General features: G+C 40.7%; 3 protein-coding genes and 1 long non-coding RNA gene across 8 annotated transcripts in view; 2 read left to right on the top strand and 2 right to left on the bottom strand.

The window, feature by feature from the left end:
* Positions 1–11,560, top strand: part of LOC146552671 (pleckstrin homology domain-containing family G member 3-like) — a 30,575-nt gene extending 19,015 nt beyond the window's left edge. For 4 of the 5 annotated variants that reach the window (XM_085256529.1, XM_085256526.1, XM_085256528.1 and 1 more), the window contains 16 exons: positions 255–355; positions 1,841–1,910; positions 2,003–2,049; positions 2,336–2,486; positions 2,732–2,863; positions 3,829–4,011; positions 4,282–4,374; positions 4,487–4,573; positions 4,668–4,698; positions 4,831–4,932; positions 5,051–5,083; positions 5,858–5,868; positions 6,216–6,590; positions 7,327–7,425; positions 8,647–10,090; positions 10,202–11,560. In XM_085256529.1, coding sequence (XP_085112655.1) covers positions 255–355; positions 1,841–1,910; positions 2,003–2,049; positions 2,336–2,486; positions 2,732–2,863; positions 3,829–4,011; positions 4,282–4,374; positions 4,487–4,573; positions 4,668–4,698; positions 4,831–4,932; positions 5,051–5,083; positions 5,858–5,868; positions 6,216–6,590; positions 7,327–7,425; positions 8,647–10,090; positions 10,202–10,851 — 3,609 coding nt within the window. In that variant the 3' untranslated portion in view covers positions 10,852–11,560. The remainder of the gene's footprint in view (positions 1–254; positions 356–1,840; positions 1,911–2,002; positions 2,050–2,335; positions 2,487–2,731; positions 2,864–3,828; positions 4,012–4,281; positions 4,375–4,486; positions 4,574–4,667; positions 4,699–4,830; positions 4,933–5,050; positions 5,084–5,857; positions 5,869–6,215; positions 6,591–7,326; positions 7,426–8,646; positions 10,091–10,201) is intronic. The other variant, XM_085256527.1, reaches the window with a different exon arrangement.
* LOC146552670 (uncharacterized) lies at positions 4,486–16,891 on the bottom strand. Its single transcript, XR_014889885.1, has 4 exons — positions 16,751–16,891; positions 16,023–16,112; positions 15,599–15,796; positions 4,486–5,279 (listed from the first exon to the last, which is right to left on the bottom strand). It is a non-coding gene; the product is annotated as an uncharacterized LOC146552670 (long non-coding RNA).
* On the top strand, positions 12,134–21,520 carry xgb (x globin). The gene is made up of 5 exons (XM_085256531.1): positions 12,134–12,654; positions 15,634–15,741; positions 19,274–19,394; positions 19,684–19,764; positions 20,734–21,520. The coding sequence occupies exons 1-5, from the start codon at positions 12,485–12,487 to the stop codon at positions 20,851–20,853; spliced, it is 600 nt and encodes a 199-aa protein (XP_085112657.1). The 5' UTR covers positions 12,134–12,484; the 3' UTR covers positions 20,854–21,520.
* srp14 (signal recognition particle 14) lies at positions 20,999–23,414 on the bottom strand. Its single transcript, XM_085256532.1, has 5 exons — positions 23,244–23,414; positions 22,462–22,534; positions 22,243–22,355; positions 22,127–22,159; positions 20,999–22,003 (listed from the first exon to the last, which is right to left on the bottom strand). Exons 1-5 carry the CDS (start codon positions 23,265–23,267, stop codon positions 21,914–21,916), a joined length of 333 nt encoding a protein of 110 aa, XP_085112658.1. The 5' UTR covers positions 23,268–23,414; the 3' UTR covers positions 20,999–21,913.
* Positions 23,415–24,362: the final 948 nt, after the last annotated feature.

Raw genomic sequence — 24,362 nt, 5'->3', positions numbered from 1 at the left:
TGACACCCCACTTGTCTTTTTACACACATTAGAAGAAATGTTATAGCCCTAAAACTGCAGCAATCAGCTGCACTAAACAAATGTCATCATCACTCAGTGCAGAGGATGTGAGAAGGCAATGAGAGGAAAATGTATATGCATGTTCCCTCTGCTGGCAGGAATTTGGAAGTGCATGTCTCTTTCTTAACCATAAACATGTAACCACATTTTAAGGAGTTTTCAGATATAACTTCCCCTCTTTACTGTTTTTTCAGGATTACTTGGCTCACATTATCGATATAGGCAACCTTCCCATACGGCCAGAACAAGTGTGTGCTCTTTTTGGAAACATAGAGGACATCTACGAGTTCAACAGGTACATATAACAAGTCTGTTTTGGGTATTTTTATGCAGTCATTTTGTGCAAGGAATGTTTTGTACACTTTCATTATGCTATTGGATAATGGAGCATTTCATGAAAGTTAAAAATGGCTGACCCTTGATGAATTTTTCTTCACATGCTGCTTATATTTTATTGAGTCATTCAAACCGGATGCAGGGAAAACAAAGGAACAGCTCGCACAGCAGTAAAGACCCGACTGCAAATATCCGAAAGCGGCGGAAATAGAGGTGCAGCTGGCTTTACATTTCGACATCTTATGTCAGCAAGTGTTCGCTGCTGACCGCGCTTGCCTGCCAAAACACACATTAACATTGCTCTCTCCTCTCATGGTGAGGAGCCTCCCTGGTAATGCCAAAGCTATTATAAAGAAGGCTGCAGTAGTTATTACATCTTAATCAGTCTAATTTTACAGATTTGTAATTGATGTTGTGCCATTGTATCGAGGCCTGACTTGCACTGCATTGTGAGGGCTTTGCTTTCGCAATATATAAACAGTGATATTAACTTTAATCATATAAATCCTTATATCAGCTTTAGCACTAGTGCCATATGTTTATGTGCAAAAGGGGGAAACCAGCTTTTATTTTTCTGGATGAACGATATACAGAAATTCTGCTTACTTTGGATGCTGTACTGCACATACTGTAAAAAAGAAACCCGACTCTAACGGTTATTTACTTTGCTGTAGTCCAGTCTCTTGCTTAGCTTTACAATATTCTGAAAGTCATAAACTCTTATTTGACATTGGGAGTTTCTGATAAACAGTCTTTATTTCATCCAAGAATCTGTACTTCTTTGGGGCACTTAACAGTCTCTAAATATTGTTAACCAAGCAATCATGTGGTATGAACAAATATTGACACTGTGCACATAATAAATCGTAACACTTTTCTCATTGAACCAAGAACACGCTGGCACGTTCCTTTGAAGTCAGTTTCAGTCAAAGATTTGCGGCACTTGAAAATGCGTTGTGCTGCGTGCATTAAAAATAGTTCATGCTTGACTTGTGATGATTAGTGATGACTTTTTTTCCCAACAGTTTTCCATTGTAATTGAACATTGAAGTACATTTTCAGCACTAGAGAAATGAGTCGTACTGCAGTAAAGCGCCTGTATTTCTTTATTTTATTTCATTTTTTTACTGAGTTGGTGTTACAGCTTGTAAAAGTTACAACTACAACTCAGGGTTTGTTTTGTGACCTGAATAAAACACATTTTTGATTGGACTGGTGTTATGTTCTCAATCCAGATATGTATACACTCACCTGTTTAACAGTGTATGGCTCCCTCTACTGGTATTTTTTCCCCTCTAAGAAAGATCAAAAACTCCTTGAGGTTCATGTCATTATGTATTAAGTTCTTGCTGGTTACCTATTCCTTAATAGTTGTTAATTAATACGGTTTCAGTGTTCCCGATTGACACTCATCTATCACATATTGTTGCTTCCTGCATTTCAGTGAGTTGCTGGAGTCTTTGGACATGTGTGAAAATGATCCCGTGGCTATCGCTCAGTGTTTTGTAAATAAGGTAAGCACAACAATCTTGCACTAATTAAAGCGATATCAGCTCCCCAAGCAATGCACATAAGTAATATTTACGACTGGTCTGTGTTTCACCAGAGCGAATACTTTGAAATCTACACCCAGTATTGCACCAACTATCCCAAGTGAGTAACTAAGACGAGATGTTCTTCTCATATATTAAATTTTTTTTATTTTCCTGTTTTGGTGTGGAATGCTTTAAGGGAATCTCATTTGAACTAAAAGGTTAAGTAAATAAGTATCTGTTGCCTCATAAAGCGTGGTGTTTGCTATCATGTAACCACATGAATCTGTGGATGTTTAAACTGCAGCTTGGCTTGTTGGCAAAAACGCTCACGAAGCAGTAATTCTAGTTTTTGATATAACAAGCTTTAATGGTATTGATGGATGTCGCTCTTTGCCGTCCAACAGCTCAGTGGCAGCACTGACCGACTGCATGAGGAGTAAAACTTTGGCCAAGTTTTTCAGGGATCGACAGGCCGCTCTGAAGCGCTCCCTTCCTTTGGGCTCTTACCTCCTAAAGCCAGTTCAGAGGATACTGAAATATCACCTGCTGCTTCAGGTACAGAATCTCCTCAAGCGTCATTTTGGTTGACTAAAATGTTTCTTCAGTAAATTGTCTGATTTATGATTAAATAATTAAAAAACAAAAAACAAACTGTAAACAAATGTTTCTTGACCTCTTTCTTCAATTTTATATTACTTATTAATCTAGGTACAAAAAATGTTTAGGTATGAATGTACTGTAACTTGACCAAACCTCAACAGAAATTTATTTCTTTTTAATATTTTTGATCACTGCTAAAGGAAATTGCAAAGCACTTTGACCCAGACGAGGAGGGCTACGAGGTCATTCAGGAGGCCATAGACACCATGACAGGGGTTGCTTGGTACATCAACGATATGAAGAGGAAGCACGAACACGCTGTCAGAGTGCAGGTCAGATGAGATTCCTTTAAAATACTTGTGAAGAGTTTGTCATTGCCATGTGGAATAAACGGTACAGGTTCAGTGAAGGTGCTTTTAAAATGTAATGATTCTGTAACTCTTCTTATTCGTTTATCAATTCATTTCATATATTTGCTTTTCTCAACAAGGCTGCCTCCTGTGACTTCCATCTCTTGCATGAGCGATTTATTTATTTTTTTTTTTTTTGAGCGCCAGTGTTCAAAGTATCTCCCACGGCACATCCTTCTGATTTCAACTTGAATACTTTTCTCATGTTGTTTTTAATTTAAAGTGACAATAGCTTTTAATGATTTCCTTGGTTTAAGGTATGAGAAATAATGGATCCTTTGGACACAGAATCCTAGTTCATATTCACTGTACCTATCCTGGCGTGGTTTTCTGACAAGATTGTTTTATTTTATTACAAGACATCAAGGTTGCCTCCACCTTAATTAGATTAGAAAATGCATGGCTATTTTTCTCACCACAGGGATTTTCAAAAATGCCTTCTACTGTGAGAACAGTTCAGTAAGATAAGAGGAGTACTAAGTCTGTAAGAGGAACTTTGACAGTTCACTGTCATCTTGCTTTTTGTTTTAAATCTGTTCGCAGACAGTCCACCAAGAGGCATTTGAATAATCAGGTGCAGCTCAGTGCTTGCACAGTTTTAGGAGGCTAACTCAGAAGACCACCTATCAGTCATTTAGATGGAGATGAAACTGTATTAATCCCTCTGGGAAATTCAGTATTGCAAAAATGTCCCAGTGGACACACATCACCTGTAGTCAGTTCACTCTGTGTTTCCATTGTACAGGTGTTGTATGAGGATATATATATATATATATATATATATATATATATATATATATATATATATATATATATATATATATATATATATACACACACACACACATACACACTTAAAGGGTGTGTACTAACATGTTGATCTTCAGGAGATCCAGTCTCTTCTGATCAACTGGAAGGGGCCTGACCTGACCACCTACGGAGAGCTTGTGCTAGAGGGCACCTTTCATGTGCTAAGGGCGAAGAACACCCGCACTCTCTTCCTCTTTGAAAAGATGCTCCTTATTACCAAAAAAAGAGGAGAACACTATGTCTACAAGATCCATATCTTGGTACGTTTTTGTTATATTATTTGAACAAAGTTAAACACTTTGAAAATGGGGGGGAAAGGTGAGTTTTGTCTGGTGGAGTTGAAAATAACCAATTTATCTGCTGCAATATTTAATATGAGCACTCCTGTTTGTAACAAAATATATATGCCTGGAAATGAGCATAACTCATGTCCACTTTAATTAGATTTTTTTAATTAGAAAGCAAATTAAGAGATAATGAAGTACACTTGGTGTAGCCCTTCTCTTCATTACTGCATTCTGTGGTTCCAGTGCTCCACCCTAATGCTACTTGACAGTGCCAAGGATCCCCTGCTCTTCAGTGTTATCCACTTCAAGCGTCCCAAGCAGCCTCACACAGTGCAGGTAAATGAAAATAGAATCATTATATAGATGGAGAGAAAGAGATGCATGGATGGATTGTATCTGGTGCATCTTTATTAATGTAAATGACTAAAGCAAGTGCTTGTTGATCCAGGCCAAGACTGTAGAAGAGAAGCGTCTCTGGGCCCATCACATCAAGAGGCTCATACTTGAAAATCACAGCACCATCGTTCCACAAAGGGTAAACAACATCATCCCTCACACTGATTTTTTTTTTTTTCCTTTTCCTTATGAAGAGGCAGCTTTTCCTGAAACATGCTGCCTTCTTTTTACAGGCAAAAGAAGCCATTCTGGATAATTCAAACTGTAAGTGTTACAATTAAAGTAACCAATATGGACAGGGTGTGTTTTCAGTAGTTTAATATACAAAAAAGACATCTGTGTGGAGAAGATTGTTGTAGTAATCGGAGTATAATAGCATATCCTTCTGCTGCTCAGATCTGGGGAAGTACCAGTATAGCCCTGAGAAGCTGAAGAAGGTGGAGTCCTGCCAGCCTGATGACTTCCATCTCGAAGGAAGAAATGGGAGAAGGAGATCAGGTATAAGAACCGATTTTAAATCTGAATACAAAACCTTTGGTCTTTGTGTAGTTTTTGTGATCATTAAACCACCAGCTAGACTCTTAGTAAGCTCTCCCATTTTTAATCCTCTTTTTAGAGCCAGCCAAACAAATCAGAAGAAGCACAAAAGGTTGGTGTGTGTGTGTGTGTGTGTGTGTGTGTGTTAAATTGCTGGATGCTGAGTAAGATTTAGGTGCAAATTCATTACCAGTGTTGAGAGTTTCATCCATATTCTGCCTCTTCATTGGTCCAGCAGCCCCACGGCCCCCTACCATGATTATTTTGTGTCTCCATTGCACTTCTGCTTTGTTCTCTTTCAAAGACACCTGGAAAACACATCAAAGACGCACATTCACTCCCACCCCCACTCCACCTCACTATAATCCATTTAATTATATGCCACATTGGTCAGAGGCTTTGTTATACACAGACTCTTTTCAGTAGTCAGATTCGGCCCAGCCCTTAGATCTGTGCATCTTCACAGATTCTGACTGACCATTTCCAAAGAGAAATTCTCCCTATTCTTGTTCTCCTTTGCTCCCAGACCTGATCTGTTTTTGAACCAGTGTAATGAAAAAGCAATTTTCATGTCAACCTTCTCATCAGGGTGAGGGAGGAGGTCATCACGTACTGGTTAATTGCATCATCTTTACAGTCTGAGAACAAGATGCTGCTTATCAGTATTTATCTAATCACAGGGCCTCCCTTAAGTCCGGGCCAGTCTAACAGCTACCTCACTCAGTTCCCATTTGTGAAGACAGAAATTGTCCTGATTATACAAGATGTACGTGGTATTCAGGTCATTTTGGCTCATAATGTTGGACTGGCATATACTTTTTTCATTGTCGTTAACATTCTCATTTGTTCATCTCTCGGCTCCTCTGTGGTTTTGTTCTCCACGCAGCTGTTTTGAAGGTGAGTGTCTGAAATCCAAATGCAGTCGTTTAATAAGCCTTTTCTGTCTGTTGTAGCAAAGTGGTTTATTTAGGTCACTGGGCTGTGGTGAGATGTGGTTTAATCTGTTTTTGAGTCAGCAGTTCAAACTTTGTTCTAACTGAAAAAGAAAATCAAATAAAAATGAGATTTCTAATCTTCACAAAACGTACTTAACCTAGATTTGAAAAACATAAATAAATCACATCTCACCTAAAGCTAAAGCTGCTTTATGGTAATTTCATCCCATTTACAGCTTTGCAATCACAGCATTGCTCTAGCACTGGCCTTGCAATAACAAACCACATGTCCATGCCTTCACGCTACAGCACGCAGACAGTGAGGGGGCACTGCTGGGGGCTAGATGCTCCCTTCAGCCGGCCACTAGTGTCAGTACGCTGACCTCCAGTCTAGGGGAACCCCAGGCTGAGCGCCCGTGTGTGGAGGATCTAATGCTGAGAAGAGACTCTCTGGAGGAGCTAAGTCCTACTGACAGGGACCCGAAACAGGGCTATTTACCCAGTGAGGGGGGGCTGGAGCCAGAGAAGGCTGTGGAGGAGCAGGATGTGGAAGATGGGGAGAGCTACAAGGAAGATATACTGATGGGAGACGACCAGGTAGCCGACTTTGCCAGCTCAGTGCTCGCAGCCATCTCCTGCTGGCACTATAGAGCCAGGTCTTTGCTTTCTACTCACTTCACAACGGTGAGGGTTTCAGCCACCCACGGGTTTCCCATTTCCTGCTCCATTCCACCAGCTTACCAATATTCACTGCCACTCATTCTCCCACGCTGGCTCTCATCCCTATCACTTTTTTTTCCTTCCTTCATAAATGGAACTAACACCTGCTACCAATTGCACTGTCCACACTGAATGCATTGGGTTAAATTTTTGCTATCAAAGAACATCAACTGAAATCCTGTCAGTCGGATCATAAAGAACAATTTGAGGACTTGGGTGAAACCTAAGTCATACCTTGTGCATGTCTTTGCCTGTGTGTGTTTTGTTTTTTTGCTTTAGACTTTTGTGTCCTCTCACTGTGCATGCACTCCTGTTTTATCATTTCCTCCTCTTGCTACAAGGTGCTGGATTTCATGATGAATGTTAAAGCGAATGATGTTGAGATCATGCTTACATTTGCATTTGAACCACTGAGTCAGTGTGCTCTGTTTAAATGTTGTTTGACTTCAAAGGTTAATGTAGCCATCTGATTAAACGAACATTATACGAGCAAGCGCTTTGCCCTTTGATAATCATATTTTCTAATCATATTTCCCCTTTGAACTTTCATAATTAGAAAGCCTTTGTTAAAGTTAATTGTTGTAGCAACATTGTTCCCAAATGTGACAGTGCACATCATTTCAATAGGAATAAGGGCTTCATTCATTTCATTTTTAAAAAAAGCAAAAGACAAGATTGATTCCATGTTTTGCCTTTTCAGGATGATCAGAACGAAGATATTGCTGAGCTGAAAACTCTGACAAGAGAGGAGGTGGAAAAACATGAGGCTGATGCTCTGAAAGAAACTTGCAGCTTGCAGGTAATTGATAAAGCCCAGTATACGGTTTATACACATCTATTAAACCCGATTTCCATACATGTCTCTGAGGCCACACGTAATGTGTATTAGGTCTATTAAAAGGTATCCATCAGTCCTCATTTTGATAAGCTTATTTTAGCCATTGTATATTTTGAATGAGGCTCTCAGTCTATTATCTGTTATTGTTATATCTCTGTGAATGAGAGCGAGCGTATTTAATAATACATTACACAAATAACCTGGTTTCCTATTTAATAGCTGCCCTCTGCCGTCAACATAGTCTCTATGCTACATGTAAATTATGCCTGGAGTCATATTAATGCCATATGTAGCCCCGGTAGTTAAAATTCCTCACACGTACTGTTGTGCTATGGTAGGCACTCTCACTGAGAAAGGCAACATTGGATTTAGATGCCGGTTACAGTTCAAGCCTGATTCTCATAATTGGTAACTTTGCGGGGGGGGGAAGGTTTCTTCAGCCAAGCAGAGTGCAGGTTATTATTCTTCCTAACCTTATCTGCACCACACAGCTCCAAGCTGCACCTCTTGCAATTGCAGACACTCCAAAAGAGCAGGCAGCACCTGGAAATAAATTCATATTAATGCCAGGCTGGGGTGACATCAGCAATATGAACACTAGTACAGCCGCAAACAATGTAATAGTGAACTCGCCAGGATCCAGTAAAGAGTCATTACAGACAGCTGCAAATGGCCTTTGCAGTTTTTAACTACACTTGGATTTTTGTACAGACATGGATCCCTGTGATACATCTCAGCTGAGCCTAATGAGGTCATTTACAGTACAGTGCAAAAGTCTTGAGTCGCCCTTTAAAGGCTTTCTGAAGTCTTTCTTTGGACATTGGCTGCTTTTTCATTTATTTTCAGTCGATTCTTTGTACATGACCATTTTCAAAGGAGTCTATTGGATTTTTTTTCTCCGTTGTTTAACCACTTAAAACTGGAAAAATGATAAGAAAGATGTGACATTTTTGCCATATACTATATTTCCACGTATATTTGCACGTTTCAATAAACTGCTGCACCCGTTTTCCATTTTCCTAGCAAAATATAAAGAGACCTTTTGCACAGCGCTGTACATGCATCATAAGTTGTTTATGCATTCAACTATTAAGATTACTGTAAATAGCACCATTAAGCTTAGATTGTTTGTTATTAGAAAGTGTCATTTTACTGTAAAACAAAACTTGTGTCATGTTTCAGGTCAGTATGCAGGAGCCGTGCAATCTAGACTGTCTTCCTCAAGTAAATGAGAGCAATCAGCTGGAAGAGGATCGCTTCCAGTGCCCTGAGTCTCCTGTGACCCCCTCAGAACAAGAAACGGAGACCTCAGGACCTCAGGATAGCTCAAGGGAAACTGGAGAGGAAGAAGAAGGAGAGAGTGATTCCTCTGGTCTTCAAGTGGAGGAGGCGAGTGTACTGACCAATGGAGAGCTCTCAGAAGAGGAAGAGGAGGAAATTTCGGGTAACGAAAGCATCCTACCTTCCTCTGTGCTAGACCAGGCGAGTGTGATAGCTGGACACTTCAGGGGCAGCCTATCTAGACGGAGCAGTGTAATGTCAGAGGACATGGGTTCACTTGTCTGCCCCTCAGAGTCCGTGGATGATGATGCCGTCCACAGCCCTTCAGCTTGCATGGATTTTGAGAAACAGACCCAAATGCTGCTCAGCTCCTCAGCAGAGCTGAAAACTAGCTCAGAGGCTAATCGGTCAGTTCCTGTGCGTGAACTTGGGCTGAATGAAGGGGAACGCAGGTCTACGCTCTCCAAACAAGATCGCCTCCTCATCCACAAAATTCGACAGTACTACGAGCACGCTGAGCACCAAGATGCTAACTTCAGCATCAGGCGCAGGGAGAGTCTGTCTTATATTCCAGCAGGTCTGGTCAGGAACTTGAGCCAACAGCTTAATGATAATCCTGCTCCTCAGGAGAGGGCCGTCCCAGCTCTTAGGAAAGGTCTCTCTCAGAACAGGCCTACATCTTGGTCTGTGTTTGACCTTCCTGGATTACAAACAAGTCAAAACACTGGAAATTATCTACCACAGAGATCAGTCGAGGCCCAGGCTAGTTGTAACAGCATTTCAGACAATTCAGGCACAGAAGAGGAATTCAGGCCTTCATCAGAAATGCTCAAGGTTTGGCAAGACATGGAAAATGAGGGACAGAGCCAGGAAGCCCAGCAGGATGCACAGGAGAAAGTTAGTGAGTCATTATTAGAAGTGGCACACCACAGCTCTGATACTTCAGATGCTAAAACCGATAAGCAACCACCTCAGGTTCTAGACGAGTCTGAAATGAGCACCGCTTCCAATACCCTCTCCACGTTGTCACCTATCCCAACTTGCCAAGCAGTGGAAGGAGGATCTGGTCAGGGCTCCGAGACCCCGGTGTTTCAAGAGATCGGTAAAGACAACCAAGGTCAACTACCTAAGATCATTAGCTTCCGAACAAGCATGGATGACGACCAGATCCTTCAAGACATGGGAAAGATGAAGAACAAGGTGTTCCAGTTGGCTCGTCAGTACAGCCAGCGCATTAAAAATAACAAACCCGTTGTCTGGCAGAGGAGCCGAGAAACTGCAAACCAGGAAGCCTTCAGGGACATGCCTGCTGTCCACGAGGAGAAGCTGCAGCTTAGAAAAAGGGGTAAATAGGATGCAAATCATTGCTCTTTTTCTTTTAAAGTACCCTAGCACTTTGACTTGTGTGCAAAGAGACCTGAAAGGCATTCTTTGTCTGTTTTCTGTGTGTATGCAGGTAAACCAAGCCTAAGATTGCCCACGAATGTTTGCAGTCAAGCAGTTATCCCTGAACTCCATTCTCCAAGTCCAGTCCTGACTCCCAGCTCTGGAGCCAGCTCCCAGAGCACAATTACCTGCCCGCAGAGCCCGGAGATGGAGACCTTCCATTGGCCTGATGTTCAGGAGCTGCGCTCCAAATACTCGGATGCATCCCACTCCTCAAAAATAACCCATAGCTGCACAGTCCTGAGTGGGATGGACAGGTGTAATGGCTGTGAACATAAATACAGTAGCTCCTCAGATCTTCGTAGGTCTGTGACAGACCCTGACACACTTCGAAAGCAATCTGAAACCACACGCAGTGACGGCTCCGTAGTAGAAGACTGGCCCCCACACCAGAAACGCTCTCGACTCTATCCCCTGCTGTGCAGGTGGAAATCTTTGGACCATATGCCTGTGTCTTTACCCCTTCATGAAGTACAGAACCTTCAGGAACCTGCCAGGACCTGCCTTAAGGTCAGCCAAGCACAAGAAGGAGATAACCTCTGTCCAGAGGGCGTAGACAGTGCAGCAAAGTCTGATCTCCTGAGTTCAGGGAAGACCTCAGAGAGCAAACTTGTGAGAAGCTTACGAGAGAAATTCCAGAACTTAAGCACAAGTTCATGAACATGTGATTTATGTACCGTATATTTTTATTAGAATTTTGAAACATTATCTGACAAATATCTCATACTTGTCCCAACACCCATATTTCATGTTAATTCTCTTAAAAGAATGCAACTTTGTGACTGTGCAGTGTTTTTACTATCGGAGACACCCTGACATGATCGCAGCACGGTGTGACACCAGAGACATATTAATGGCTATTGTCTTCTTATAAAATATGAATTACAATATTTACACACTGGGTAAATGTCTGCACAAAGTCTATGTAGAAATGTGTATAAAATCTCCTGTATGAAATGGGAACTGGTTGTACTTTATTATATCCATGTTTTTGGTTCCCAATGTTAGTGATTCTCGCTACAGTCAGTATAGCAATATTTCTGTGTAACTGTCAGGGAAGCTCTGACTGATGTCAGCTCTGCTATTAGCACAGCCTGTGTCCAAATACCAAAGATTGCTGCCATTTTTTGTTACTTTTGTTTTTAGCAACTGATCCTAGCAGTCGTTTGCTTTGTCATTTACTGTAGCTGCTTCTAAAACGTGTGAAACATCACTGGAGCTTTAGCGTTCTCAGCAAGTTGTATATTTTCTTAAACGTTATTTATAAAACTGTATATTTGGGAAATTTTGGCCTCTTGTAAATACTAATAATGCACTGTTTCATACTCTGTTTCCCATATTTTGAATAAAAACAGAAATGTCTTTGTCAGTTATTGGTAAATGTGCGTTACTGCAGATCCATTCATACCGTGGCTGACGTGGCTTCAAAGACAGCCTTCTATTTACATCAAATAAAATTCATTTAAAGGAGAGTTGAGAGGATTTATTGTTGTGGTGTAAGGAAATGCTCTATTTCAAAAACAAAGAGCAACAGTTCTAAGCAAAAGATGATACCAATGCCATAAAGGAGGAGCTCTATGACAAAGTTTTGTCCTCAATATATGAGAACTGCTTTTAAATATCTCTAAAAAAATTATCATCATCAAATGGGAGGCCCACTCCTGTAAGGAGAGTATGCAAAGGGCCTCAGTTAGAAAAACAAATGGCTCATTTCCTGTTACTTTTCCATGTAGAGCACTGAGCTCTGTGTGACACCCAAACAACGAGGCAGTAATAGTTACTGTAACTATGTTTTAGAATAAGATCCGTGTGGAGCTGCCAGTAGCAACTATAATTGTTAATGTGGTCTCATGAGTCTGTTCATTTGTGTTGGCTAATTTCTTATTATTTTTAAATGACCGCAAAGGTCATCCCGAGCGCCGCCTCGTTTAAAAAAAAAAAAAAAAAAAAAGTTCCATCAAGTCGGACATGAACACATCGAGTTACACCGGAAATACACAAGAGAGAAACCCTCTCCATAAAGCCACCAAACCTTTGTCATATTTGCGCATCACCGAGGGTTTATTTATTTATTTTGAGCCAACCACAGCTCGCATCCTGGTCACTGACTTGACGCGGAGGAGCGGAGCTCCAGACGCGCACTGAAACCAGATGTCACCACCAGCACATTTCCTCTGGCACCGAAGTATCTAACTGTCGTTTTTCCTTTTTTTAAAAAAAAATCTTCCTGGATTGGCATTGCCCCAAAATAGAATAAATAAAAAAAATCTTCTTTCCGTCTTTCATGTGAAGAATGGGCTGCGCAATATCAGGTCTCGCAGCAAAATCCGAGTTTGCAGAGAAGACTTCAGAGGATGCTGCTGCTGCCGCGTATCCCAGCGAGGACCAGATTCAGATGATTAAAGACTCGTGGAAAGTTATCCGGGACGATATAGCCAAAGTTGGGATTATTATGTTCGTCAGGTAGGACTTTTCTGATGTTTGGAGAATTTCAGGCAATTCAGAATCGAATAAAATACTAATTTAGTGAAGCGGTATGTAAGGATGGGGGGTGGTGTTATAATAAATTCTTTAGTTTTATGAAGTCACACTGAGTCCTTTAAGATATTGTATTGTACTGTATTAATGGGTTGCATCACTTTGTTGTTGCTTGTTACGCAGAAGAAGGAAAAAAAAGAAGTAAAAATGTCTATTAATTTCAGTCTGATCATCCAATCAGAGCTTAATGAAACGCTGTGACCTGCAGAGGAAGGGCTCTGTAAAGTATCTTGGTGAGCTACTGTGATGATGACATGCCTGAATTCTATCTCCATCACTCCCTCCCCCGTCTCCATGTCCCCCGGAAGCTTGAAACAGATCCCCCCCCCACCCACACACACACACACACACACCCGCGCACCTCCCTTCATATCACTCCAAATCACATCCTAATGTCATCACGTGATAGTAACAATAACATTATCAGAACTCCGGGTCTCCCATAGTACTATACAATTAAAGGCATTAGCCATCAGGCAAATTCATTTTAGCAATTAGGATGATAACTAGCTTCCGGGAAAACATCTTTAGCCCTTTGGCACTTGGCAGGGAAATGAGACAAATGAGAGGATATGGTGATGTAGACTGTCAGTCTTTAGAGTGAAGAGAGACTATTTGTGGCCAGAAGCCCAATGAAAGATGCCTGGAGTGAGTTAAAGCGATTGACCTTAAGTGTTGGCCTGAAAATACACGGGCCTCTCGTGGGCCAGGGACACCCCAGGGTACAAATGTCACCATGGCCTGCAACTCCTGATTGAACAGCAATGGTTACAATGAAACAACAAATGGGAATTGCCTGTTTGTCACTGGTGTTTTCACTTTACTCCTCAGCAAGTGAATTTTTATCTGTGAAATTTACCCAAAGTAAGGTGCATCAAAGGTGGAGTAGCATATCTGTGAACAACACAGAAATGAATGCAACGTCTGTGCAATGCCAATTAAAATTCCACTTGAGCCATTCAGAGTGCTACGTTGTCTGCATATGTTATGCATGCTTGCATGCACACTCCATGTCCACAAGAGATTAACAATGGAAGAAAATAACAAGCTGTCTATGTGTCGCCGGTGTGCTGACAGTCGTGAAATAAGAGCTTCAATTTCATCAGTGAAGCTGGCGAGCATCTCGGTATGAGTAGCGAGAAGGAAAGTGTCCCAGCTCTCTCATCGCGGATGAACTTTGCTACTGAAAAAAACAACAACACAAAAACAGTAACACTGTGCAAATATCACAGCATTGTTTCTTCAACTTTGTGCAGCTGAACTGAATGAAAAAGATACAATTACGTGCACGTTTCTCATGTGTGATGCTGTAGGTAATAAAGCGCATGGTGTACCCACATGTTGCTTAACTTGTCAGCTCTACGCATTCAGTTAAATGATAAAGACTAGAGAAACTGGAGGAAGAAACAGGGAGACATGATAGTAAGATGTGCTTTAACAGTACTTAAAAGCTCATACAAACATGCTGCTATGCATGCTTCCTCAGACCTCTGGGCATTTTGGTGAGCTTGTGTAAAGGCTAGAGAGCTATGGGTATGTTTTGCAGCATTCATTAGAGTCTCTGACACCTCTCCCAGCACCTCTAGCCATCTCTTTATCTTCCAAGGTTGTACATGTGCCCTTTTTTTTAAATCTCAGGTTTAAAAATGCAGGATTGCTTTCTTTCAAAGGGCCACAGGGAATAAAAGCAAAACAGCAAAACTGCCACACCCATCATCATTTTACATGTTATTATTTCCCATTAATCCTTAACCCAGAGTTAGAAATCAGCACCGTACATGTCCAAGTTGTCTGTGTAGCACTACAGGTAACAAATTTTCACAGTAAGCAGTGCTATTTGTGTTGTTAGCTAATAATTAAGAATTATTGTTGTTTCTCTGATAATATAATCAGCTCATAATTACTTCTGGTAATGCAGAGCTTTAACACGCTCTGAATAGTGTCTTCTTCAGAACAGGGCACATCAAACTTTACCTTAACCCACATTTTGTAGGTTTGCACAGGTATCAGCCACAATAAACACAATAAACAGTTTTTCTTTGATGAGTATCTGATATTACCTGATGTTTCATATCGGTGGAAATGTGATGCCTATCCTATCTCGTTAAGTTTTATGTGAATTAAAATCAACAGCTTCTCCCAGTCACCCTCTTTTTTTAAGCTTATATTTTCCTCCCCTGATTGTCTGACAACATTTCAGATGCCTGTCACAATGCTTTTCTTCCACGATGATGAAAACACAGAATTACCATAAGCCTTAGATCTCAGTGTGAGCACAACAGCACTCACATCCATGGGAGGCAGCTGTGTATTCTGGTAGCATGACTAATCACAGCTACCTCAGCTGGAGACTGAAAGGATCTCTGATTGGTTGGTAACATGCTTAAACATATCTGGTTAGAGAAACTGGCTTAGAGTTCAAGTCAGAAGACGCAAGCAAGGAGCAGTGGCTCATTTAATTGAGACTCTGAATCTGAGAGGGCGGCTCGCCCAGAGCCACGGGTGGAATTGAGTGTAAGGCCTAACAGGCTAACAAAGTCATGACCCCCGTGGCCTGTTTCTGATTGCAAATGTTGGCTGTGAAAACCGGAAGGCGCTGACTATAAGCAGCACTAGAGTAAGATCCAAAAGGCACAATCAGATCTCTATTCAAAGTGTCTATTTTAGAGAATGACTCAAGGGTGAGAGAAAATCCTCTAATTGCGTCGCTGATGAGGTGAAATCAGCACAGCAAAAACAGGATAATAAATGTGTGACTGTCCATCTTAAAACTCTGGGGTTTATATCATCTTAACTCTGGGGGAGAGGTTTGTTTTGGTGTGGGAATGAATGTGACAGGCTGTTACACGAGTGGCTCTGAGAGGCTCACGGATGGCTGCTTGTACTTGTTGTCATGGCAAACAGGTTGTTTGAGACCCATCCTGAATGCAAGGACGTCTTTTTCCTCTTCCGAGATGTGGAGGACCTGGAGAGGTTGCGGACCAGCCGAGAACTCAGGGCGCACGGCTTGCGGTCAGTCACGGACTCTACATCCCAGCACGTCCACACACCAGCATCTCGAACAACACTGAAAAAACAGCAAATTAAACATAGCATACACACCAAAGGGGAAGACAATATCTTTCACGTAAACTCAAATTTACTGCTACTATATATATATATATATGTGTATATATATATATATATATATGGTTTTATTTTTATAGTACTAGTTCACAATCACAGATATCTCAAGGCATTTTATATTGTAAGCTAAAGACCCTAAAAATATAAGAAAATTTCAACAAACTCACAGTTCTTACTTGGTGATGGTGGGGAGGAAGAACACTCTTTTAACAGGAAGAGGTTGTCTGGCAGAACCAAACTGAGGGAGGAGCATCCATCTGTTGTGACAAAAACAATCTCTGCACCCTCTGACATGCATCAGTCCTTCTTTTGATTGTGTTATAAGATTAGGTCCATTTTGATAGCCCGTTTGTAGCATCTCAACCTAGCATAGATCTGCAGTTTACTCCACTATAGCTACTCCAGCTTGCCTTATTAAACATTTTTAAACAAACAAAGGGTCATGTTGCCTCCTCTAATCTGAAGTAGCTCAAGTTTCTGGTTGTTGTCCATGTGCTTCTTTAGCCTTCTTAGAACCATTGTTAGCTTTAGCCATCTTCTGCCAACAGATGACACACTCAACCTGAAGCAACAGGTTTTATTATTTCACTCTTTCATTGTTCAGTGTCTGATAACTATCCGGTCATTAAGTGATGACATGACGAATCCTACTTCCGGGTCTAAAGTAGTTAGTAGTAGTTAGTAGTAGTAGCGTTTAATATGGCTTTTGTGTTGTTAACATGTTTAATGTTTTGTATTTTCTTCTATTTGATCTCAAAAAGCTCCTAAAACAGTCAGTGATCACTGTTGACCTGCCTCGGCTTTTATTACCACTAATCATTTATTTAAGCTCAGTTTTTAAAACCTTAGGATGTAACTACAGCCCAGCCCATGCAGCAGTACATGAATGACTAACCTCATATTGTGGATGGATCAGTTGTTCTCCTGGCTGAAGTTTGGTCCTTTTACAGCATCCTGCCATGCGATTACATTTGTTCCTGACCACCGAGAACACTCACGTTAACTTTTATCGAGTGGGGAAAAAGTTAGCTTGTTTATATTATGCTAACATAGCTGTGTCGCTAGCGGTCATGTAGCACATCATTATATACCAGCTAGCCCAACTTCAGTAACCCTACAAACGTCACTGCTGTTTAGTTTTCTGTCTTCATTTATGCTGGAAGTGATAACAGAGCTGTACGTTTTAATTTGTTTCCAAAACCCCGCAGTCAGGACATGCTATATTGTATTTAGATAGAAGCTAGCGAGCTAACTCCCTGCTAACTTCTAACTCCGTTAAATGTCATAAATTCCGTTTTCATGGATGCCTGGATGTTAAACTCAATTGTTACACCTGGTAGAGCAGAACGCTGATCATTTTATTAAAGATGAAAGACTTTAGAAAGTTTTTCAACTCTCAGTAATGCCACAGTGATCGTTTGATATATGGACCTGCAGCGGAGTTTAGGCCCAGACACGGCTAGTGACGTCAGACTGAACAATCGGATTGACAGGGATCCCTTTTGACCTAATTTTTTAAAGTACACACGCACACACACACACACAAATATATATATATATATATACATATATATATATATATATATATATATATATATATATATATATATATATATATATATATATATATATATAGGCAGCACGGTGGCACGGTGGTTATATATATATATATATATATATATATATCGATATATATATATATATATATATCGATATATATATATATATATATATCGATATATATATCGATATATATATATATATATATATATATATATCGATATATATATATATATATATATATATATATATATATATATATATATATCGATATATATATCGATATATATATATATATATATCGATATATATATATATATATATATATATATATATATATATATATATATATATATATATATATATATATATATATATATATATAGATAGATAGATAGATAACTATTATTGAGCAGCTACAGCATGGAGATCTTTTATGAAGCACTTCACATAAATTTGAAAGCACTCTTGAAAATACAGTCTGCAGAAATAACACTTTAGGTAATGTAGCTGAACTTGTGTTCTAGGTGAGCATTTTCAAATATAACAGTGGGATACAGCAGACTGGTAACGGTATGTGGGAAATCCCACAATAGATGACACTTATGTTATATAAAACACACCAAGTGGAAAAAAAATAGAAATCGACTGAATAGGAAATGATTCATTCATGCGGTAAAGGTTTCCGATTCCAAAAAAACAACCGCATGACTTTTCATAAATCAAATGATAAAACATCAGTGACGCGTGCATCCTTCTCTTAATATTGTTCAATCCATGTGTAGCAACAAATGGGCCTATTTCATAACTTGATTGTGCTTACCGCCTAAAAACAAATTATTTCTGTTTTTCACATATTAAAAAAAAAGCTCCCCAAAAATCTTCCAGATAGCCCCTAGGGGAAATATCCACTAGGGTCCAAGCACCCTGTGCTCTAATGGGTATTTAGGGCGGTGTGTGTGTGTGTGGGGGGGGGGGGGGGACACAAACTCAAATAAATGTCCATATTTCTTGAAGTGAAAGAAACACATCACCCACATGAGGTACATTCATGTGGCAACGATCGTTTTTAGACCACAAAAGAACTTTATCACAAGACTTATGTTCTAGAATAACAAGAACAGATGATTAAACCATGTTGTGCATATCACACACCATAACAATAAACTACAGGTTATCATATAATCAGAGTGTCACTCGGTGCTTTCCAGTCCAAAGCAGAAGGAGCTCATAACATCCATCACTGGCACTTGTCGCTGTTTCCCAGCGTGCATCGTGCCTCTCTGTGTTTTTCTACACATGAGGCCAAAACACCCAATTACTGCCTGAGGACCTGAAGGTGCAGAGGGTAGCGTGGGGCTGCTGCAGCCACGGCGCAGGCGGAATTCCAGCCTGAACCAGCAGCTCATAAATTCACCGCTACAGCCAAATGGCTCTTCAGGTGCACTTGTTGGGGATCGGCACCAATGTCCAGGTTGGGCTGCGAGACAGAACTAGGAGGGAGCTAAATCAGCTCTCATCCTTTGTTCCATCTTTGAGGCTATCAAACACATATTTTACAGCAAACAGACAGACTCACACAAACAAAGAAAACTGATACTGTGTTCTTTTATGTAGAGAGATATTTGTCTTCGGGGAGGGATAAAGTATTGTGAGAGGAGCTGGTTGGCTTTCAGCTCAGAGGAACTGATAGATGCACATCGATCTTATATATTCTCATTGGCATGAGAGTCTGCAGCCTTTCAGCACAGACGAGTGTCATCTACAGTGGATGCGCATCACCTGATAGTTGCTCCCTGCTAATTCACGACTGAATGGTGGATCGATAAAGCTGAGTGTGTTTTTCAATCTGTTGCAGGGTGATGTCTTTTATTGAAAAAAGTGTGGCTAGACTGGACCAGCTGGACAGACTGGAGGCTCTGGCTCTGGAGCTGGGGAAAAGCCATTATCATTACAACGCCCCGCCTAAGTACTACAGCGTAAGGCCCCCGATGATCCCCAACAGCTTTGAGCTGCTGTTTGTTTGTGTGTGATGCTGCTTTGTTTGGAGAGGCGTACACATATTTTTTAATTTGTGCTGATGGTGTAGCGCTTTATTAGCCATTATATAACGAGACCCCTAAAGTCACAGCAGCCGAATTAGCTGATGCACATCCCCAATCTGCAAAAATGCTTTACCCACCCGCTCTTGCAAATAGCACATAACAATCCATGAGCACATTAGCATCTCACATTATTATTTTTATTTATTTATTTATTTTTTCCCAGTATGTCGGAGCAGAATTCATCTGCGCCGTGCAGCCCATCTTGAAGGAGAGGTGGACGGCCGAGCTGCAGGAGGCGTGGAAGGTAAGGAGCCTGTGACCTGTGAGTCTCTCCACCTCCCGTTCTGGTTAAATAACCTCGTGGAATAGATGTGATGGCTGCGACCATCACAGCAGCAACGCTGGTTCCTGCTCGACTCCCTTCCTTAATGCTCCGCGTTATATGTCAAGATGGAGACTAATGCAACACAAGTTTGACTGATGGTAAAATCTACATCTCACTGAACCATGCAAGAGGGTGCTGAGCAAGTGGAAAGTGTTTGTGTCACGACGAGTTTTATCACTCTAAGACGTTTTTTTTTTAAATGAAAGATTGCTGACGCTGCCCAGAGAGAAACGTTTTAACAGCTGTAAAGAAAAATCCAAATGCTTAGATCTAAAGTATAATATCCACATAAAAACTGTGCATCCTTTTCCATTTTGACCCTCTCCTGCTCTCTAGTGGCTAATGCTGGTTTGTCACACGTCAGCAAAGTTTAAAGTTCATAATCTGCTAATACATTTGCAAAACGTCAGTCAAGTCCTACCTTAACATTTTCAGAGGAATGTTTTGTATTCTGTGTGTGTGTTTCTTAAGCCACTTAATACTAACCTATGAATCATTCAAGCACAAAAAAGAAGCTTAAATTGAGGGATTTGGGGAGTGTTATGTCCACACATAACAGGTAATTTAGCAATGAACTCATTTTAAATCGTATCTTTAGGCCCTTTGTTACTAGAAGCCTGTCAAATAAAACAAACGATTTGTTCCCATGTCTTTGTCTGAATTGGCAAAGCAAAACCTTTTTAAAAATGCCAAAGATAACACCAGTTTAAAGACATGAAATGTTTTCACCAACAAGGTGATTCTCAAAGACCTTTATCTCATAGTGCAGTAAGTTTGTGAAAGTGTGTATTAAATTACACACAGAAGAGGGAACTGCTAAAACCTGATGACAAAAGCTTCACACTTCAAGGGTCAGCATGTGTGTAATGCTTATTGTTTCTGATCCAGACCATGTTCCAGTTTGTGACCAGCCTCATGAACCAGGGATACCAGGAAGAGAGCGCCCGGCAGCGCCAGCTCGCGCTATCCCCGAAGGAAAGACCGGACAAGAGAAACACAGCGCTATGAGACAGCACTTCTTTTAAACGCCACACAGACTGTTATCACCAGTACAGCACAAAAATGCAGTTTGTAAATAGCGTATTAACCGTAATGTTTTCCGTCTTGCTCACGTTTGGTCCTTTAGTATTTCAACAGACAAAAACGAGCTGTGACTGTTTAGAAAGCACTTTATTTTTGAATTTAAATTCTGCTGCTGTCCTCTTGTATGAGAGCAGGACTCTGGTATCACGGTGGGACAAACACAAATGGGTGGAAACATTTTCTGGCTGCAGTCAAACATGCTTTGTGATTGTGATAAACAAAAAAAGGCATCTGAATTACAGCCAATACTCCTCTCTGTATTTATAACTCAAACATGCTTTCAGTAAATCTGCAGCTTTCAACATTTTCTGCACTATTGAACCAAATCATGACATCATTCACACATTAGCTGAAGCTGTAATATACATATTGGTGTTAAAGTATTTAAGACAGCCAGTTTAACAGCTTGGTATCGGTATGTAAAAACAGTGACTAGAATATTAGTTGTGCCTCTAAAGACATAATAAAAAAATAAAAAAATACAGTACATGACATTTGACCCCACCAGAAAAACAAAACAGGACATTTGGTTCTACGTGAAAACTCAAACTGACATTTAAATCCAATTTCATGAAAAAAGAAAAAAATGAAACTTCTAAAACCAGCTGAATTAGAATGAGCTAGCACAACTTTTATTTTTAGCTGGCAACATAACATAAATATGCTCTAACAATTAAATAGAGTGAAGGGCTGTTAATCATCGGGCTCCAGAGGCAGCAGAACTTTTGAGAATCTGGTCCCGAAGCAGAAATGGTGGAGATGATGAATGAGAAATCCTCAGTTTTCTGTTCCAAATGGCACTGGGCAGTCAGGGATGAGATGTTATCATGCAAACAATGGCATAATATCAAAGCAGTCCGTGAATCTGAGGCCTTGAATGAATGGGAGGAAAGCAGATTGGGGGCTGCAGATCACATGGAGCCCTCTCCCACTCCCCTCAGTGCGAACCAGTTTAGGTACCCAAGGTTGTCTTAGAGTCTCTTGCTCATTGGGTGGCTTTGGTTTTCTTGCTTTTGCTTTTCTTGTCTTTCTTCTTAAGTCCATCCATATGAGCTCTGAGGAGGTTAGAGTACGCCTGAAAATGAAAGAAGTACAAATGGTGGATTTATCAAAGAGGCAAAACTTTAAGAAAAATATGGTCGTTTCAGTCTTATATGGAGATCAAAAAAGATTTTAGATGAAAACTTGCTCAACCTACCATCTGAAATTTGATAACTTCTTTGGTGCTGACCTGAAATTATAAGTGAAAAATCAGGATTAACCAGCTGTGGGGACGGCAAAGCATCTCAAAATTTAAATCTTAAAGCAACTCACCACTGTGCTAATTTTCTTCTTGCCGTCAGTCGCTCTGAGGAGACATTTGTTGTCTGCAGGTTCAAAAGACTCCGCGTGGCCCTTTCTGGGCACCGGTTTGGTTCTCCCATCATCTGGAAGAATGAAAGACTCTTATTAAAACTGCATAAATATAAATAAATACATTTTGAAACATGGAAATTCACAGCTTGGTTGTCGCTTTTAGAAAAACCCACTTACACTTCTTTAATGTGATGACAACACTGCCTGATGTTCTGCATTTCTGGAAGAGCCGTGTCAGCTCTGTGAGAAACTGGACAACAGGAGGAGAAAGAAAAAAGATGTGAAATCAAGCTAACAGTCATGCAAAGTAGTTTAAGCATGGTCAGCAAGATTATGTAAAAACTACACCGCCGAATTTCATGAAACTTGGTGAGAAGGTGAAGCATTGGTGGAGGAAGAATTAGTTTAAATTCGGTGTGGATCCAGATTATTTTATTTAAAAGTACCGATTAGAGAATTGGCCTCGATAGATGATACAGACTGCCTTACTAGTAATATTTTATGAAACCGTTAATCCTAATCGTAACAATAAGATTTTTATTACTTATTTTCACTATTGCTAATCTTACGCTAATACATAAAAGGAGACGAGAGGACAAGACATTTCAAGCATTTAATGCTACTGCACTGCTCCACAAAACTGCAACAGTTTAGCTAAGTGTAATCCAATTTAACAAGTGGCAGCTGGAGATAATGTTAACAACACCTGGCTGAGAACCTACTGATTTCGGTTAGCTCCGTTTTGACCTGAACAATCAAATTATGCCAGAAAGTACAACTTTAAAGTCTAAGACCAGTCTTAGCTTCAGAGCTAACTGCTAATCTCAATCTGCCTACTGGCGTGTCTAACATTGTGGCTATTAGCAAGCTAGCTTTACGAGAGCTAAAGAATACAATGTCTGCTTCTATCGCATAGTCAACAACAGGCCGAGTTATTAACGAGGTATATTTGCTCTTACCGAATCATTTTCCAGCAGCACCATGTCTCTGACTTCAGTTGTGGTGTTAACTCACTAACCGCAAGATAACTGCTGTGAAGCACACGTAGCCTACTGCACAAGCCGAAGCCCCGCCCTGCGACCTCATGACCTGTGCGCGATAGCTTTACCTCACACTGCCGCCTACTGTTCGGGAGGGCAAAAACAAGCAATGACACACTTGTTTTGTAAGAAGTTTTAAAGCAGGGCTGCCCAATCCCAGTCCTCGAGAGCTACTATCCTGCAGCTTTTAGATGCATCCCTACTCCAACACAGCTGAATCAAATGAATGGCTTGTTATCAGGCCTTTGCCAAACACGATGGCATGCTGAAGAGGTAATCAAACCATTTGATTCAGCTGTGTTGGAGTAGGGATGCATCTAAAAGCTGCAGGACGGTAGCTCTCGAGGACTGGGATTGGGCACCCCTGTTTTAAAGGAAACATTTGTACATTAATATCCATATCAGCTGATAAATGGTAAATGACCTGTATAGGGACTAGTAAAGCGCTATATAAATACAGCGCTTTACTAGTCCCTAAGGACCCCAAAGCGCTTTACATATCCAGTCATCCACCCATTCACACACTGGTGATGGCAGCTACGTTGTAGCCACAGCCACCCTGGTGCGCACTGACAGAGGCGAGGCTGCCAGACACTGGCGCCATCGGGCCCTCTGACCACCACCAGTAGGCAACGGGTGAAGTGTCTCGCCCAAGGACACAACGACCGAGACTGTCCAAGCCGGGGCTCGAACCGGCAACCTTCCGATTACAAGGCGAACTCCCAACTCTTGAGCCACGATCGCCCGATACAGATACAGAGGTAGTGTGTGACATTGTTCTCTCAACTATAGCTAGCCTGCAAAACAAATGACTATGTTTGTTGTACAGAGGTCACTGAAAGAAGAAGAGAGAAAAAGCTCACCCAAAACACCAATCTTACTTTACATATTTCTGAATGATCAGGCTCTATCATATTTTAAGACCTCACAGTCGCATATGATCCCAATAGACCACTGCCTTCTCAGACTCCAGGCTTACTTGTGTTTTTCTCGGGTTTCCAAAAGCAAATTGCAAAGAAGAGCTTTCAGCTGTCAGGA

Source organism: Mchenga conophoros, linkage group LG19, assembly GCF_057382185.1.
Source record: "Mchenga conophoros isolate Kocher_MC1m ecotype Shallow Benthic linkage group LG19, M_conophoros_male_GT1.1, whole genome shotgun sequence".
NCBI lineage: Eukaryota > Metazoa > Chordata > Actinopteri > Cichliformes > Cichlidae > Mchenga > Mchenga conophoros.
Note: the sequence above shows the minus strand (reverse complement) of the source record. Positions and strands in the feature narration are given on the sequence as shown.